The 17,289-nt window shown below is 46.7% G+C and overlaps 4 protein-coding genes across 4 annotated transcripts in view; 3 read left to right on the top strand and 1 right to left on the bottom strand.

Annotated features, from left to right (window-relative positions):
- TREMEDRAFT_72391 (uncharacterized protein) overlaps positions 1–1,963 on the top strand; it is a gene marked incomplete at its 3' end in the record, with an annotated part of 5,073 nt that extends 3,110 nt beyond the window's left edge. The window contains exons 5-6 of the mRNA XM_007007614.1: positions 150–287; positions 1,934–1,963. Coding sequence (XP_007007676.1) covers positions 150–287; positions 1,934–1,963 — 168 coding nt within the window. The remainder of the gene's footprint in view (positions 1–149; positions 288–1,933) is intronic.
- A 2,925-nt stretch (positions 1,964–4,888) lies between these two features.
- On the top strand, positions 4,889–5,992 carry TREMEDRAFT_65453 (uncharacterized protein; the record flags this gene model as incomplete). Its single annotated transcript, XM_007007558.1, has 3 exons — positions 4,889–4,994; positions 5,352–5,611; positions 5,684–5,992. The coding sequence occupies 3 exons, from the start codon at positions 4,889–4,891 to the stop codon at positions 5,990–5,992; spliced, it is 675 nt and encodes a 224-aa protein (XP_007007620.1).
- A 1,290-nt stretch (positions 5,993–7,282) lies between these two features.
- On the top strand, positions 7,283–8,414 carry TREMEDRAFT_65452 (uncharacterized protein; the record flags this gene model as incomplete). Its single annotated transcript, XM_007007557.1, has 2 exons — positions 7,283–7,415; positions 7,633–8,414. 2 exons carry the CDS (start codon positions 7,283–7,285, stop codon positions 8,412–8,414), a joined length of 915 nt encoding a protein of 304 aa, XP_007007619.1.
- Positions 8,415–15,167: 6,753 nt separating this feature from the next.
- On the bottom strand, positions 15,168–16,941 carry TREMEDRAFT_45716 (uncharacterized protein). The gene is made up of 6 exons (XM_007007472.1): positions 16,916–16,941; positions 16,312–16,329; positions 16,181–16,267; positions 15,878–15,978; positions 15,574–15,825; positions 15,168–15,424 (listed from the first exon to the last, which is right to left on the bottom strand). The coding sequence occupies exons 1-6, from the start codon at positions 16,931–16,933 to the stop codon at positions 15,268–15,270; spliced, it is 633 nt and encodes a 210-aa protein (XP_007007534.1). The 5' UTR covers positions 16,934–16,941; the 3' UTR covers positions 15,168–15,267.
- Positions 16,942–17,289: the final 348 nt, after the last annotated feature.

The raw sequence follows: 17,289 nt of genomic DNA, 5'->3' as shown, positions 1-17,289 counted from the left end.
CTGCACACCCACCCACGGTTTCGTACTCGCCTTTCATGCTTCAAACACTTTCATACTTGTCCCGCTAAAATAGTGTCGACCGTCCAAAACTCACAGTTTATCTCAGACCTATGTTATCTCCGTGATTAGCCATCTGGAGGAGTCAACAGCTAACATACAGATGTTGGTTGATCGAACCTACGGAAAGCGAACCTAAACATGAACTAGATCGATTCATCGACGCTCTCATTTCTATCAGAAAAGAAGTGGATGAGATCGCTTCTGGGAAATATACACAAGATGATAATGTGTTTAAACATGCTCCTCATCCTCTCGAAGTTCTTACGGATGCAGAATGGACCAGGTGAGTTTTCTTCCCTTTTTGTCCGTCGTTTTGTCACTCTCAACCCCCCCACCCCCTTCTTTCCACCTCTCTGTCTCTCCATATGTGTGTATATGAGAGAGATAGTTGTTCATCTTGATCACTGTGTCAGCAGTCATACAGTATATCGTGTCAATTCCAGGTCATCAACATGAATCTCAATTGTGAACAACCCATCAAGAGGCTGTGTGCTGACCACCAGACCCTATTCGAGAGAAAAAGCAGTCTTCCCAGTCCCAACCCTCCGTAAATCTAAATTCTGGCCATCGGTCAGTCGAGTAGACGACGCAGCGGGTGATTTAAATTTGATCTGCGAATGTGGTACAACGGAAGATTACGCTTGATCTCTTCTTGGTGCTTCCAATCCCGATTCTCTCTTCGACGATTGGAAGAAAACGTGTGTAAAGGGGGGGGAAAGTAGAAAAACAGAAACGAAATAACGAGTCTCAACACTGTTCTTCTTCAATGATACCTAGCATTTATCAGTGATTAGAAAATGCTTTTAGCAAATCAACTTTGCATACTTGATTATGATACGTAGATTGTCTCTTGATGCATTTGTCGTTCCTTGGGAATGCTCATTCCATCTTAACTTTATCAGGTACCACACTTCACTACGGAAGCTTTTGAAGTGTGAGGTTCAATCTGATGAGGATTTGACTTCATATGCTACACAACTCAGAGACTACAGCCACATTGGAGACGAAAGAGAGAAGAGGTTGCAGAGAGGAAGGACGCGTGGAACCCTTGCCTCTCACCACACCTCATCATCTTCATCCTCTACATCTCTTTTCCACCCTTCATCCTCACTTTCCCAATCATCATCCATCCCGCCTTCTTCAACTTCATCATCTCCCTCCATATCATCCGCGCCATTCAAGTCTCCGGCTACATGTACCTCTTGACCCTTTCTGACAGCTTTCAACTTTACCGCAGCTTCTGGGTCGAACAACGCTTTGACTCGCAAATTGTCAATCTCTTCTCGACGTTTACGTAATGGTGAGCGAAGAGAAAGGAGAGTGAAGATGTTATTTGGTGTAGGACTATGAAGGGTGGAAGAATCGAGTGTCATTTCTTCTTCTTCTTCCTCTGCCGCATCTCCTGGATCATCTTCTTCGTCAATTTCTTCCTCTTCAGTGTGCAGGTGGATCCCCGCTTTATATGTTATTTTAGGGGAGGATGAAGATGATCTGTGACGGACTCGGATGGGATGACGAGTAGGGACTATTGTGATGGCATGTCGTGAAGGTCCACCTTCGGGATCCCATTCGTCTTTTTCGTCATCAGAAAGAGATAACGTCTTCACTGGTCGAGATACCCTGATTGGGTTGATGACTGACGGGGATGGATTCATATCTGGATCAAGGGGAGGGATTGGGAGTGGTTCCTCGTCCAATAATCCATTTATCGGTAATGGAGTCATTTCGGGACGATCCTTGAAAACTTGCTCTTGAGCTTGGTTCAAAGCGGAAATTGGCAGGTCGTTGAGGGGAAGTGCAGAGTGTTTCATTGATATCGGAGATGATACTTTGTGATTAAGGCCTGTTTCTTTTTCTTTGCCTTTCATAGAAGCTTTTGCGAAAAGTCCCAACATTTCACTAGGCCTACCTCTATTCTTGATGTTGCCATTCCTCTCCTGAGGATCATTCCTCTTTTCCTCCACAGGTTCGAATAATGAAGTAAATGATCTACCCCTCTTGGGAGTCTCCAACTTCATAGGCGAAGGACCAAACTCTTCTTCATCTTCCTCCTCTTTCCCATTTCTATCATTAAAACCAGAAACAGAGATATCACTTGTATTGCCATTCGTACTCCCATTCGAAACGATTCTCTCTCCTCTTCTTCTTCGTGGTTCTTTCATAGGTGTATCATCCACTAACTCTCCTCTTAATCTTTTCCTGGCTCGTGTCCGAGGGGTAATCTCCTTTCCTTCTCCAGTCTTGTCTTCCATCCGCAAGTGACCTACAGAGGAACGTTCTTTGATCTTCCTAAGAGAGTTCATCTCGAGAACTTGTTTCAATTTCCTCGGTGAGCTAGCGTGAATGAAAGGGGAGAAAATATCTTGTCTTGCTGGAGAAGGTATAGAGAATGGATTGATAGGGTTGGGATCGTGTATAGGTCCAGAATAAGGTTTACGAGGTGTCACACTTCCATTCTTCTTCGAGTTGCTGAGTTGTAGTGAAGGTGGAGAATGTGGATTGAGGATAGCTTTACTTGCTGTTCTCTTCAAACTTTTCTTCTCTCCATTGATTGATTCACCAGGTGGTCTTGATGGACCTGATTCATTGGTGATATCATTAAAAGACGTTTGAGTTCGACGAGAAGGAGGAGTGGGGGTCGAAGGATATTGTGAGACATGGAGGGATTGTGGAGTAATGGTGATACCATTTCGAGAGGAAGATGAAGTTATCGAAGATGATGTAGAAGCATGTTGACCATTAGACAGTGATGATCCTTGAGATTGAGATCCATTGGATTTTGATAATCGTCTGTATAATGCATATTGTTCACCTTCATGTCAGCTTCGAGGAACGACCGAAAGAATGGAAGATGGAGAAGTAGGAAAAGAGGAAAAGAGGACGGACCTATTCCACCAGGATCAGATTTGATATCCTCCTTCGTCGGATTCCTACCGTTTTGAAATTTGAAAGCTTTCTCCCATGCCTTGACGGCAGCTTTGACAGTGACGAGGTCCATATCATATCCTGCCCTCGTATCCTTGCACCATCTGTCCTGCTATGGATGTCGAAAGCGAAAGCGAGTCTACCTCTCACGCGACGGGGGATAGACGACCGTGGGAAAGATTTGACGTTGTGGCACTTGTCTTTTGTGGCAATTTCCTCTTGAAGTACCTGTAATCTAACTTTCCGTGCGTCGAGTCATCGAGGCCTCACCCCTCCCCCCTCCCGGCGTGAGAATCGTGCGGACCGCTCCTTTCACTCTTCCTATAAAGTTCAGTCCAGTGCAGCTATACATGATAAAGCACCCTTATATGATCCTAAAATCACCTCATCCTTCACCTCTTGTTTGAACAACATGGAGTACATCTGTCCTACTCTCTATAATATTCCTGAGAGTGAAGAAGACCGTCCCGTTTCTGGCCTTTCTTCATCTACTGTATGCCCATATGCAGCTTCTCAGTCACCCGAAGATGATGGTATCATTTTAGAGCTGAGTAAACCTTACCCTTCATCAACCTCGAGCGCACTTCTTTCCTGATAAGACCCAACAGCTCCTTTCCTCTGCCTAACGGTGATTATTGGGTTAAACAGTTGTTTGTGACATATTGGCTATCCGAATACGGTTACCAATACTCCGTAAGTACAATAGAGTGTGGCAATCCGCAATGCCAATTCCATCACTCCTTGTGTCAAATCCTGGGTAAGGGACTCACCGACCTCTCTTCAACCCTTTCAGTCCAAGTCGAAGGAGCCGGATGGAGACGATGCAAGATTTCCCTGACAGAGTCGGGAGAAAGATTTTTCACGGATGTTGAGCAGATTGAGAGCTCAAATATAAGTTTGTCTAGTACTCTATGCACTGATAATAGGAGCAAGATCTACTTAGAATGTTCAACAGATAACCCATATCTGTTGACTACGCTTCAAGATGTCAATCAGAACTTCTCCGAGGTCATGAAATCACTTGGAGAATATGTCAACATGTCTCATTCAACTGGAGATTCATCCTCATTACATGGTCAAAGCCAGGGAGACTTCCGGCTCTGGGCAGGAGAGGCCATCTATGGTGCTGTGGCACCCATCCTTGATACATCCGCTCCAACGAACCTGCAATATGAAAAGGCTCCTTGCCATGAGAGAGAGAGGCGTAGTCGCCCATCGACCGTAGTGTTCCTATACTCTATGGCAAGCGTCCCCTTTGACAAATATACTCTCCCTTATCTTCCTTATTGGAAGCATTATCCCTGCGCAAGCTTCACAAATTTACCCAAAGAGCTTGAAGACAAGTATGCGGAATCACAGTGATAAGCTCCTCATCCTTCAGGACGTCTCCAAAAGTGAATAACAGGGTATATAGTCTGCTCCTCAGGGAAAAGTGCACAATCAGTCTCAAGCATGTGATGAGTATGTAGGAATGTCTCCTCCAAAAGAGCAGACGTTTGTCAGCTGTGTGTGAATGGATACGGTTCACGTTGGGTATGTCAGCGTTCGGCAGTAAGTTTCCCTCTCACACCGCAAGGAGACAAATTGAATAACATTTCGCTCCTTTTCCTTCTCTCAACTAGTGTGTCCCTGTTGATCTGTCATGTACATTTTCCTGAGCATAATCCTGCTTCAGATCAAGGCGGCGGCTCAAACAACATCCGGGGTTTGATAATGTGGCATAAGAAGTGGGGCACCAGAACTTGGTTCTCCCTATATTTTCTTCCCACACCCTCCCTTCTTCTACATCAAGCAATTGAAAGTCAGTCAAATCCTGTCTATAGTATATAGAACTAGTGCAGTAAGGAGTGATTCTCTTCCTTCTATACTTCATACAGTGGCCATAGTTTTGATAGGAGACACCATGAACCTTAAAATCGTATCCCCATCCGAACAATTCCCACCGTACACCGAGAGGATAATCCAAGAGAGCGTCCGACGCTCAGGTGGCCCATATGGAGAGGAGAGTTGTAAGAGACACTATTCAATTTCCCTCTGCTTGAACTCTACATCTTGCCCCACCCACGTTCGGATAATTACAAAGGCAACGAGGGGTGGGCGCATCATATCCACTGAAGCGGACCAAACTCTTGTCGAAAAGAAATACTACTACCACCCCTCTGTCAATACTGATGTCCAAAATGACGTCCATACCGATGTTGATACCATGAACCCATGTATGCAGACTGATGGGACTTGGGCCTATTACAATAAAAAAGGTATTGTCCTCAAAGCAGGAGAGCAGGGCTGCCATGGCTAGTCTTTGCACCGCCCCGTCCTTCACAGACATACTCTAGGAGCTCAGTCTCAAGACCTACCACCCTCAGCAAACTGTAAAGGGTCAATCATAACCCCCTTGGCGCCTCCGGAACTGGAGGGGGGAGATCAGGGGGGGTTCATTCCGGAGGTCCCAGGGGTAAACCCTGTAGTCGAGCCAAATGTGATCATCCCTCCCCAGGAGACTTTTGAAGCACCACCCACTACCTTGGCCAACACCACGACTATCACCACTACCACTACCAACACAGAACACAACGTCCTGGCATCAAATGATGAAGCTGGTGACCTAGCAATGACCGGAGGGGAGGTGAGTGATCCTTCCGAGGACGAAGGAAGCGAAGGGGTGGAAAACTCGCTTGAGTCGGATGCCCACAATCAGGAAGACGCCACCGAGATGCCTGAGCCGGACGGTTCTAATGGGATAGATCATCATGCCCCGTCCTCAATTCAAGTATTGGGTGGCACAGTGACCGGTGAACCGCCCGTGCCTTCCGGCTTGATTGGAGAACAGGCAGATCTCACTCGGAAATACACTGATGACACTGGTGATGATGATGATGACTTCAAGGGCATAAATTCTCAACCTGATCAAACGGAGACAGGATTAACTCGGAGCATCTTTAGAGCCTGGGGAATATTTCAGGGCCTGGCCTATGACACCGTTGAGGCCTGGCGTTCATTGGAATGATAAACAATCTCTTCAACGGTATGGACAGGACTGCATACAGATCTGATATCTGAGAAGGGGAATGACTATGCATGAGTGGATGATCTGTTTGCGCATTATCCATCACTGATCCTGGGGGTTAGCAGAGGATTACTGACGCTGTTTGTCTACTATACCACCTGGCTTCCCGTCCTGGACCACTTTTTTTCTCTTGCGTGTTGTCTTTGTATCCCCCCACCATTTCCCAGCAGCCCCTTGCTCGTACTTCAGCGGTTGAGAATGTTGGGTCTGGCTCTGGCAACACATCTGCAACTTACGCCGGTCGTGTCCCATGCTTCATTCCCCACTAATTGAAGTACGGCTCAATGTGATTGTTTGGGAAGTAAACAGTGAGTACCTTCATTTGCAAAGCTCACATGTCCTCACGGGATGACAAGCCTCTTGAGCTCACCTGGTTCAAGCTTGGAGCCTAGGTTGTGAGAAAGATGCTTGTCACACAAGTATCAAGTCCCTTTTCTCTTGCAGGACCATCCCCGCTAGAAACGAGACGCTTTGTGACACGGTCATTTGACAGGTAATCCACCACACAAACCCGCACCATCTTCCCTTTCCTCCTTTCAAAGCTTGCCACAAAACGGTTCCCGGGACCACATGCTCAGAAGTTGGGTTTTACCTCCGAGTTAGAGCAGCGAATCATCGGGAGATTCGTTAGCTCCTCAGTAAGCGTACTGAATCTCGTAAGTACCGAAGTGAAAACAATATTTGAATCCCAACGGATAAGCTGAAATGTGTGGGCCAAAAAGTTCCTTTCTCTTCCCACTCTCCTTTCTTACCTGGGAATTCAGCATCAGATCCATATCTCCCCGTTCCCCTTCTCCTATTCCTCCTTCCTCATTGCAAAATTTGCCACTTTCTATCAGTCTTAGCTATCAGATATATCACTCAAGTAACACCAGACAGGAATGACAACAAGCAGTAGATTCTGGTCAAAGATCTTCCCCCCAACAGGTGGCAGGAAGAAACTTAGCTCTGAAAATGTAGTCCGTGAGAGCTTGCCATCATCAACAACCTCATCTTTTGTCTATATGGAGGAGTATTTGGTCGAGTTCTTCGACCGTAAAGTACCGGAGTTATATCAGTTTATTGAAAGGCCTTGTCCCAATAGTACATGTGAGAGACACAAACACTTTCAAAAAAATGAGCCTCATTCCTCTTGGAACGGGAACATATGGACCGACATCAAGTACTTGCGGTCCCTAAAAGCAGGAATTGAAGTGGACAGTGAAGGAAGAAAATACTTTACTGATATCAATGGCACTCCCATTGGCACTGATTTCATGCCAGGCTGTGAGGTTCCAGGCAGAATTACTATCACGAAGTGCATCACCTATCAATTCGAAAACGAGGAGTGGATTGGGACAGAATCGCCTGACTGGTGCGGAATGTCATTTACAGAGCTCAGCCATTGGGAGGGAGCAGCTGGACCCTCCGGAGTGAAGGAAACCACAAGAGACATTGCGAGTAAGGCATGAGACGAAGGACCGGTGTGATTATTGGTGGTGAATCTGATTGACGAGATGCAATGATGATCCTCCATATTGGCTTTTTTTTTTTCCATAGGTCCGAGATAACTTCTACAAGTGGAAGTAGCTGACCGTAAGCTTTTGACATTATCGAAGCAAGGGATGACATGAGTACCACTTTTGCCCAAGAGGAAATTTGGAATCAAAAAACGAAGGGGAGTTTCACAACGTACCCTTGGGGAACGCTCCGTTCCCCGGAAAGGCCTTCCGCGAGGGGGTCGCCCCACAAGGTCGTGCGTGACTCCACCGCTCCTCCTTCCCACGGCCTAGACTGGTCATGTTATCCTCTTTCTATTTTTGACTCTCATCTTGCCATGTCATCTTCCCTTGAGGCAATCCTTGAATCTGACTTGACCCCCGGCAGGAATCAGGTCACAACAGACCGGCACGCTTCTACAGGCAACATCCCGGAAGGCATCATGGAGGAATACCTTGTAACAACAATCAGGACAATGGCTGGGGTGCAATACATTTTCATCACCACAGCAAGAGTCTGTCTGAAAAGTAGTTGTGATAGACACACCTCTATTCCAAGAAATGGACAGGCTATTGAGGACATTGATGGCATACGAAGCGCCCAAAGACTGGGCTTTGTCTGTGATGAGGGGGAGACAGATGAAGAAGGGAAAGTTCACTTCACCGATTTTGATGGTACCCACCGAAGCTATGATCCTCAGGGATGTCCAGTATCAATCTTGGAGCGCGGCTCCAGGGCCATTGTCAAAATATATCTAGATGAGAAGTGGACACTCTTTAGAGAAAGCGACTTGACTGACTTGCCATTTGAGGAAGCCAGGAGTAGGGCCAAAACACTCTTCAGGGAGGCCGTAATCTCAATGATTGCAGCTTTCGGGAGTTGACCGAGATTAGTATAGTGACAGACGATGGATGCAAGTGATGAATTTGAGATGAGTCTTGCTTGATGAGGTTTTCAGCTTGAGGAGTTGCCGCCGCAGGATAGTAGAGAGCGGTGCGAGTACAAGTACTGATTGTTTTAGTCTGTGAAATAAGCCCATTTTTATTCATGACAATTTCAGAGGTCTGACATTGAATTTGGTATGCTGGGGAGGGATGAAGTATGATGTCATCTACATACACTTTGGTGTCAAGGATTGAAAGGTGGACATCCCTTCTCATGACTTTCCTTTCAGCCACGGGCTTCCAGAGTGGCGTCTATATCCTCTCCCTCCTTCCTCTTACTGCCTGCTTATAATGTTGAAGCATCAGCTTTCCATTCCCCCAATTTCAATTCAGTAAACTTACAATCATCACTATCTCCACATGTCCTCCACAAGCTCCCCAGTTATCGACTCATCTGTCTCATACCCAGGGGTCTCTATGTCAGAGAACACCATCCCAAATGGCGCATCAAAAGATGACTTGACCGTATATGCTACTACCACAGACTCCCTGGTTGTCGAAATGCCCGTGTATGAGGTGATTCAGACGATCCCGTACGAAGAGGGTTCGGTAAAGGCCTGTCACGTCTTCATCACTGAAGAGAGTCCCTGTCATGACCACGTGCGTCGAAGTTGCTAGTTCGGGTAATATCCAGTTACCCGCCACCGATAAACACTACCAGCCACCCTTATCTACATTACACTCTCATTCCATGTACATAAGGTAGTGCATAGCTTAGAACAACTTCGACGAATGTATCTTGTCTGTCTCAACATACAAGTTCTCTTATACATTTGCCAAAACTTATTATTCACTCCTCGAACTATTTGCTTCGATCCTCGTATCCTCTTACAACTAGTTCAAGTCCCTACAAGTAGCTCATCACCCTCGACGCAGATCCTTCGACCTTCGGTCTGGTCTTGACAGTCCCTGCCCAGGCCGTACGTGTCGTATACACAGCTCGTATACACCGGGAACCTCCACTGAGACTCAAAACGTGCATTCGACATCATCGCATTTGGTCACTTATCGCTATTCTACCCCAGCAAGGATTGTGACAGATGGGCAAGGCCGGGAGTACTACACCACATTGGAAGGTGACTATGTTGGTGATCAGGTTTCGTCCGAATGTCCGGTGTTCACCAAGACCATCGTGAAACAAGCCTTGACAATGCGCATGAGGCACGGGAAATGGGAGGTGGTTTCCGAAGACAAGACAGTGGTCTACTTGACTCAGTGCACAGGTCAAGCGTCTCGCGGCCGCAGATGTAGGGGACCAATAGCTCCCTGGTCGGATGACCTGTTGAGCTTTCGAAATTGATTTGCTCAACTCAGGAATTGATAGGAGATGAGACGAGATGAATCGAGATGCGATGAGATGAAGCCAAGTGTTCACAGGTAATAGCTATCACCTTGTCACCTTAATATGAGTGGGAGAAGAATGTCTGCCATCATCAGTGAATTTCCAAATGCCTCTCCTACCAAAGAAGGAAGCTGGACAATACCATAGACTGTGTGCAGGCATCCGGTCTCATCTCAACTGTCCTTTCTCTCTGTTCTGAGTGTTGAGTCTTGCATTTCCCTTCACAATCTTCCTCATTCTTTTGTGGAGCTTCAGCATGACCTTTTAGTCTATCTGGCAATAATTACAACACAGATTCAACTTACATAAAATCATAGTGTAGGCTTTTAAGCCATGAGTTAACGCCAGGACAATCCAGATTTTGCTGACATGCATGATTATTCAAGCCTTTCTGTCTGCCGTTCAGGTAGATGTTTCCGTATTCTTCTTGGTAGGGATGAATTGCCCATTCGGTATAGTTTCAGCGATATCACACGTAGGAGAGCTCGAGTCTTCTTGATGTGACCCGGCCTTAACGTGTCCACTCTCCCGGTCAAATGGTTGAGCAGGTCCATGTTCAGTCACAAGGTCATCATGCTCGATTTTGCAAAGCTGACCGTCCGGCTTTGGCACTTACACTAGACGTGAAACACAGAAAGTTATCCGGTTGAAATGAAAAGCTCTCCCACCAGCATTTTGTGAGAAGAACAGTTGGGTGTTAGTGTATGAGTGTGATAAACAACAGTGCCAACTTGTACACGGAGTGGGGAAAAGGGGGGTTTGATGAACTTCAAAATCGTTCCATGCATTATGTCGTCATTTACGTATAGTCGTGTCCGACAAAGCCAACAGCCACTATAGTGCCGTCCGTACAGCCATACTGACGGTCAGCGATGTCATGTTACCAATCTGAATATTATAGTCAGAGAAATCAGCACCAGAAAGCGATTGCCAATTCGAGAAAGTAAAAAAGCACCAAGTGAATTACGGATTCGTCTACACTCATGCACCAGACTTGTGAATGAAAAACTCACCACAAACTTCTCTCTATCCATTACCAAGCTCATCGGGTTCTTCTCTGGCGTTTGCAGAAGTAAGTCTTGGGCCTGAGAAGCCCATGCACCTGAGATTGGGATCATGTTGGTGACTTCCTTCTCGCCGATATGAGAAGGTACGCCAACGTAAAGCTACCACTGTCAGCTTCCTGTGCATATAGTCTACATCTGAAGCTCCACGCAAGATATCGAATATTTGATTGGGAGGGACGGATAGTCAGAGATTTGGCCAACCTACCCTCCTATCTGCTCCAGACCTTGCGGCGAACCTAGTACTTGTGACAACCCTCGTCCGTCTCGCATCCACCGCCCCACGTTCAATGTCTGGCGCATCCACGACTTCCAGTAATTTTGGAGCTTTGTTCAGAAGAGGTACCACACGTCTCTCCTCTTGTCCCTTCACAGCCTGATCTTCAGGGATGATTTCTCCTACTGAGGAGCGCTGACCTCCAAGGACTTTACGAGGTGTTGTTGAAGTAGACAAGCTTTTGGCGGTACCTCGTGCCGATACAGACTTGCTGGTTCCGTTCGTGACTTTTGAATTCGATAATGGAGTGAGACTATCTCTCTGATTCACATTTCGTAGAGGCGTAAGAATATCTGATTTGTCGACAGTGTTGGAAGCTGATAAAGGCGTGGATGCGTTGCTCCCGCTCAGCCCTCTTACAGGTGTGGGTCTGCGGAGTGGAGAAGGAGAAGCCTGAGCGGGAGAGGAGGGATTGACCGGTCTGAGGTTTGTGATGGACTTTTTGGCCGATAAACTCCCAGAGGTCGTTCGCTGTCGAGGTGGTGTATTTGGGGGCTTACCCCTCAGCGCTCGTCGCTCAATCGGGGAGCTTGGGAAGATGGAGGGTTTATGAGAAATGACAGGTATGATTTCTTCAATCTCTTCCCATGACATGCGGATGATCATCTCTCTGGTTGCGCACTGGTTTGTTAGATATCACACGACGCTTGCATGTGAGAAGTGGAATGGACGGCGGCATCTGACAATGAATCTTGTGGGTTTGACGCATCGGAACATCCTGCGGGAGGCCGAAAAAGAGTAGGAAAATAAGATCATGTCATATATTCACTCACCGTCATATACCTCCCCTGTCCTTCGAACCAAGTGAGCATACCCGCCCCTCCAACCCCGCCTCCAACATCCTTCAATCGCATTCTCACGGTGGCATCGTTGGAGCTTTTCGACAAATCTGATATCTTGTACTGCGCTATCATTTCCCTTTTTGCGATTGAGAAAGTCCTGATAATCCCATCGACGGTGACCGCTACAATGTAGTCATGAACAAGTTGTATTCCTATGCAGATATTGGTCTGTTGACCGAACCGCACGATTTTCTCACCGGTTCTGCACATCAATCAATGGCATCGCAAGGTGAGTAGTGCGGACTTACCGCCAATCCCAAACCACGAGCGCTTTGTCTGCCCCAGCGGAAACCATCCACTTTTCGTTGACACTCGGTGTCAGTTGATTTGCATTATCGATAGACATCCGCCACTGCGGGGGACGACCTCAGATTTCCAGCTCTCGGGGGAACCAAAGACGTAGGAAGTATGAGTGAAAGCGACGGAGAAGGACGAGCCAGAGACGGTGGGAGAGGTGGGAGAGGTGGGAGAGGTGGGAGAGGTGGGAGAGGTGGGAGAGGTGGGAGAGGTGGGAGAGGTGGGAGAGGTGGGAGAGGTGGGAGAGGTGGGAGAGGTGGAGGAAGGGGTGAGCAAGCGCAGAAAATTATCCAGGAGCATCGAAACAAACAAAAAACAACAAACTCACGCAACAGCTCGTATCCCATGCAAATGACCAGACAAAGTCTGAACGACCTTCCATTCTTCACCCGATTTCTGATAAACCTGTACTCTACCAATATCATGAGAACCAGCTACGAAAACTTCCGCCGCTGGACAAAAGTCCAAACACGAGACAGATTTAGCAGGTAAGATCAAAGGCACCGACAAGGAAGTAGGATGGATAGTTTGTAATGGTGGTAAATGCCATACTCGGATTCTGTTCTGATCAGCTTTACCACACCTTGATGGAGACAAGGAAAACTCACGTTTCATCATAAGAACCACTAATGAGGACATCTCCTCGAAGTCGGAGAGAAGTTACGTAGTTCGTATGACCCTTTAAGAAAAGAACATTTTGTGCCTTTGCCATAAGTTTTTGTATTTCCCAAGGGCAAAAAAAAGTTCAAACTGACCAACCCGTTATTCCAATTTTTCTCTCTTCTCCAAAGACTTTTGTATAATTCTTCCCTACTCGTTTTAGTTATGTGATTCGTATCAATTGCAGAGAATGTACTGACCAACCTCCAGTTGGTTCCTGTGATAAATGTGATAAACCAGCACTTCCATCCCAATCCCTCCATTCGAGTTGTCGACATAGAATCCGCCAAATGTCAGATAATCGACTTAAACGGAAATAATGTCTTGCAGTCTAGATAATCAGCCTTTGAGTCTATGTTGATACAAAACTTACTGATCGAAAAGTTAATAAATCTTTGATATCTAGTAAACTCAATATTTTGACGGCCAAATCATCTCCTACTCTTCCAAGAATGTCTAATCTAGATCTCCTATATTTTTCTAGCAAAGCGATTTGAGCATTCACATCAGATGGATGACATCCTATGCAGTGAGTCATAATTTCTATCAGAGCGATGGATAATGGACATACCTTCGACTATCACACCAAGTAGATGTATTCTATCATCTTTATTCATTCCTCTGATGACGACTCCAAGACTTTCTCCATTCTTCAAAGACTCAGCTGCTGTGTTTTCCAGTAATCTATCACGGGAGATTTCTGTTACTTTTCCAGCACACAAGGCGTGTTCCGCTAAAAGGTTGTTATAGAGAGTTTCGACTTGATGAAGCTTTGTATGGAGGTCGTGAAGACTTGAACTTGACGCTGATTGAGCACGGACAAGGAGGTTTTTGTAATGTGTGAGTTGTTTGTGATGTACGGCTTGTAGTTGGCCAAGTGAAGTCTGAAAGTCAGTCGTCGGAGACATGTACTCGTAGCTCACCCTCATTTGATACTGCCGAGTACGAATAGTTTGCAAACAGTGAAGTATAGAGAAAGAGGACGAGAGGGGAGTTATCTGGTTCGGATAGTACGAGAGAAGAAAACATGCTAGTGTGGTTAGAGATCAAGAGAAGAAGCAAAAAGTATGTGGAGATCATGATGTACAGTGTGCACTGAGCACTGAAAACGTAACAGATGACGATGGGAAAGTTTTAAGAGCAAAAGGAGTAATAAGAGTAACATACCTCATCAAAATCATCAACCTTGACAGCCGTCTCAGTCCTTAATTCCCAACTCTCAGCATCTATATCACCCATATCACCAGGTTCCCTCCTTAAAGTTCCTTGACTAGGAGCATGATCAATGATAGTTCTCGTCTCATCATCTTCCTCTTCTCTTCCCATAACTCCCTTGTCGTCCGCACCCTTACTTTCTTTCGACGTCCTTCCGAATGGCGAGTGCTCATAAACGTTCGAGTTGTCCTGCCTGGTGGTGAATCCTGATGAAAGTCGATTGCCGTCGGCGGAATGTCCATTGATATCCACATTCCCCTGTTCGTGTTCGGAAGTGAGTGCATCTAGCGGGCTTTCATCGAATGGAATATTGACCAAAGGAGAATGTCTTGATTCTATGGGTGCTAAGATGTTAGTGGTTTGATCAAACTTAGAAGGAGTTGTCTTCCCGGGTGATCTGGACGTGGGTAAAGGTGTAGTATATCTTTTCGTAGGTGTAGGTCTTAAATGATTTAGTATCGGTTTCTTGGTTCCTGTTCCTGAAGCCGGAGTCAGGGCTGGGGAAACGAGGGAAGATGATCTTCTATTTGGTATTGGTGAAGCTAATGTTGGATCCAGACTTCGTCTAGATTTGACTCCTAGAGGACGTGGAGTGATAGGTGATTTCGGACGGGGACGAGGACTGGGAAGTGACATCCCCGGTTTTTAAGTACTTGACTACACTTGTCGGATGTTATTCGAAAGAGATAGGAGGGGATACAAGAAGGGTAAGGAAGAATTATCATCAAGTCATCAGAACATGTCGTCAAGTCGTCAGTCGTCAGGTCGTAAGACATCAAAAGAAGAGACGCAGGGATGGTGAACGAGGCGTAATGGAGACGAGCCATGAACGAGAACCGTGCACGTCGCGTGGCATGGCGACAATGGCGGGGGTGACTGACCACAATGTACTCTACACAGAGAATCATTGTAGACGACGACACAGTGGCCACAGAGTATGTCGAGACACCCCCAGGACAGTGCAGTAAGAAAGCAAGCAGCCTGGAAGAACTCTTGGCAAACTAAAATTACATCGTCACCCCAAAGGTAGGCGCCTATCTTCACTCGTCATCGTACACGTACCAAACATACACCTATCTTTACATCTCCCTCCCTTCACGCCACAGGAGCATCATTTTCAAATTCATTATCAAGCCTTCGAGCCAGAGCACTACTTTTGACCGGTGATAAGCCGGAAGAGCCGGGGTGATGGATGACATAGGATGACGAATGGTTCAGGTCTCGCAGCACGCCTGGGGGCGAGATCCGGGCGCTGTCCGTCAGTCTCACTCACTTCACACACATCGCCCCGCTCACAGAAAAGTCTCGAGTTGAGAGGAAAAGTTCAAGAGATACTGGCAGAAGTGGAAATGACTATTGAGAGTGAGGAATTCCCGAGACACAAGAAAAGCTCAAACTCACCCCTCACTAGGCCGACGACGATGGTTGTGGGGCACCTCGACGGCGTCACTGCTAGCTGAAGGTGAGATGCCCATACCCACACCTGGGTTCGGAACCGAAGGTACGGGCTGGGCGAGCGAGGGCGCACCATTTTGCCCAGACTGTTTTGATTGTGTGGCTTCTCCCGTCCCAGGCGAATGCAAGGGCATATTGGTGGGCGATGAAGAAAGTCCTGGGGAGGTGGCGCCGGGAGGTGAGGCGGCGTGGGGGACTCTATTTTAATCAGCCTATGCTTGCAGTGTCTTCTCTGAGAAAGTTGACATACCCTTCAGGAGTGGGGATGGCGGTTCCTGGAATCTGACCAGTGGGAATACCAGCTTTGGCGAGCATGTAATCCCCAGAGTCAAAGTATTTCCTTTGGTTGTTCTGAATGTCAGCTACGGAGCACCGCGTCCAAACCAACACCATTCGACCGACGAGTTCAGTGGCCAAAGGGTCGTGGATGGATTCAGCGGACTAGTGAACGGAGGAGCAAAGTGGGGGAAAGCGGGTCGGATCTTGAGGAGCATCAAGCTATTGCAGAACATCGCAGAAAGGACAAGAGGATACAATGATTGAAAGTGCTCACTTTATCCTCAAACTTCTTCAACTGTGGTCCTGCCTTAGGAAGCACACCATACAACCTAAAGGCCTTCTGTTCATCTGGCGACATTGCCTCTAGGTCAGTCTCCATCTTCACGTTGGAGTAGTGAAACATACCGAGATATCTATCTTGTGCTGTAAGAGAACCATGTCAGCTGATATAAAACTTGAGTGGCGCAATACGACGAGAAGTGAGAGACGAATGAGAAGTTAACTAAGAAGTCTGAAATATAGAAGGATGAAGGACACTGTAGGTCGATAAGGATGATGATGAAGAGATGAGAAGTCGAAGCAGATAATAAGGTGATAAGAAGAGATCAAAGAACACTAAAATGATAAGGAAGGATGGTTTAAAGTGATATTTATGTACTCCTCGAGGAGAAGAATGAGGGTAGTGAGTTGCGGAATGAAGAAAGGATCTGCGTCATTTCTCTTGGTGTCAAGTGGGGGACTTTATGTCTTCTTCCCATTTGTCGCTAGGGTAACGTAGCCTTTACGCATGGGAACAAACACGTAGATCGGGTCAAATATAATTATATGTCACTCTTGACCACCCTACACAGCTCACTGATCCACTGATCACTTGGGCAAGGTGCATCGATGATTGACAAGGACGGAATGTTGGAGAAACGGAAGCAACGCGCGTCATTGAAGATTTCAGTCCAAGATAACAGGATCAGTCCCAGTGATGATGAAGGAGAAACGAAACAGATTTACTCACCATTTTATGAGGATTCATTTTGACCTCCTAAGCTTATAGGCTACTGAACCAAATGAACGAATGAGGGTGGGGGGTTTGCCGCCCGACGATATCGCCCCTCGGTTTGGAGATGGGGTGAGGTGAGAGAAAGGACGGGCTTGTAAATAGCAGAGACAGACGTAATGACGAGTCGTGCACTCTGAGAGAAGAGTGGAAGAAGGCGAGTGGTCGAGACAGAGCAGATGGGGGAGAAATGAGGGTGAGAAAGAAGGGGAATGTGAATGTTGGAGGATTTGAGAATCGACGTTGAACTGTCTTGATGGGAATGGAGCTTTGGAGTAAATGTCTGAGTTCAAATCCACTGGCACGACCAGGAAGGTTCGCCGTAGATGATA

The sequence above is a fragment of the Tremella mesenterica genome (assembly GCF_000271645.1).
Source record: "Tremella mesenterica DSM 1558 unplaced genomic scaffold TREMEscaffold_14, whole genome shotgun sequence".
NCBI classification, from domain to species: Eukaryota; Fungi; Basidiomycota; class Tremellomycetes; order Tremellales; family Tremellaceae; genus Tremella; species Tremella mesenterica.
Note: the sequence above shows the minus strand (reverse complement) of the source record. Positions and strands in the feature narration are given on the sequence as shown.

Excerpts from the sequence above, each read along its gene's own strand:
- TREMEDRAFT_45716 (XM_007007472.1), bottom strand. Across the intron at positions 15,979-16,180 it reads TGAAGAAGTTTGAGGATAAA|AACAACCAAAGGAAATACTT; the intron begins GTGAGCACTTTC and ends GCTGACATTCAG. Across the intron at positions 15,425-15,573 it reads CGTCGTCGGCCTAGTGAGGG|CGCCCGGATCTCGCCCCCAG; the intron begins GTGAGTTTGAGC and ends ACTGACGGACAG.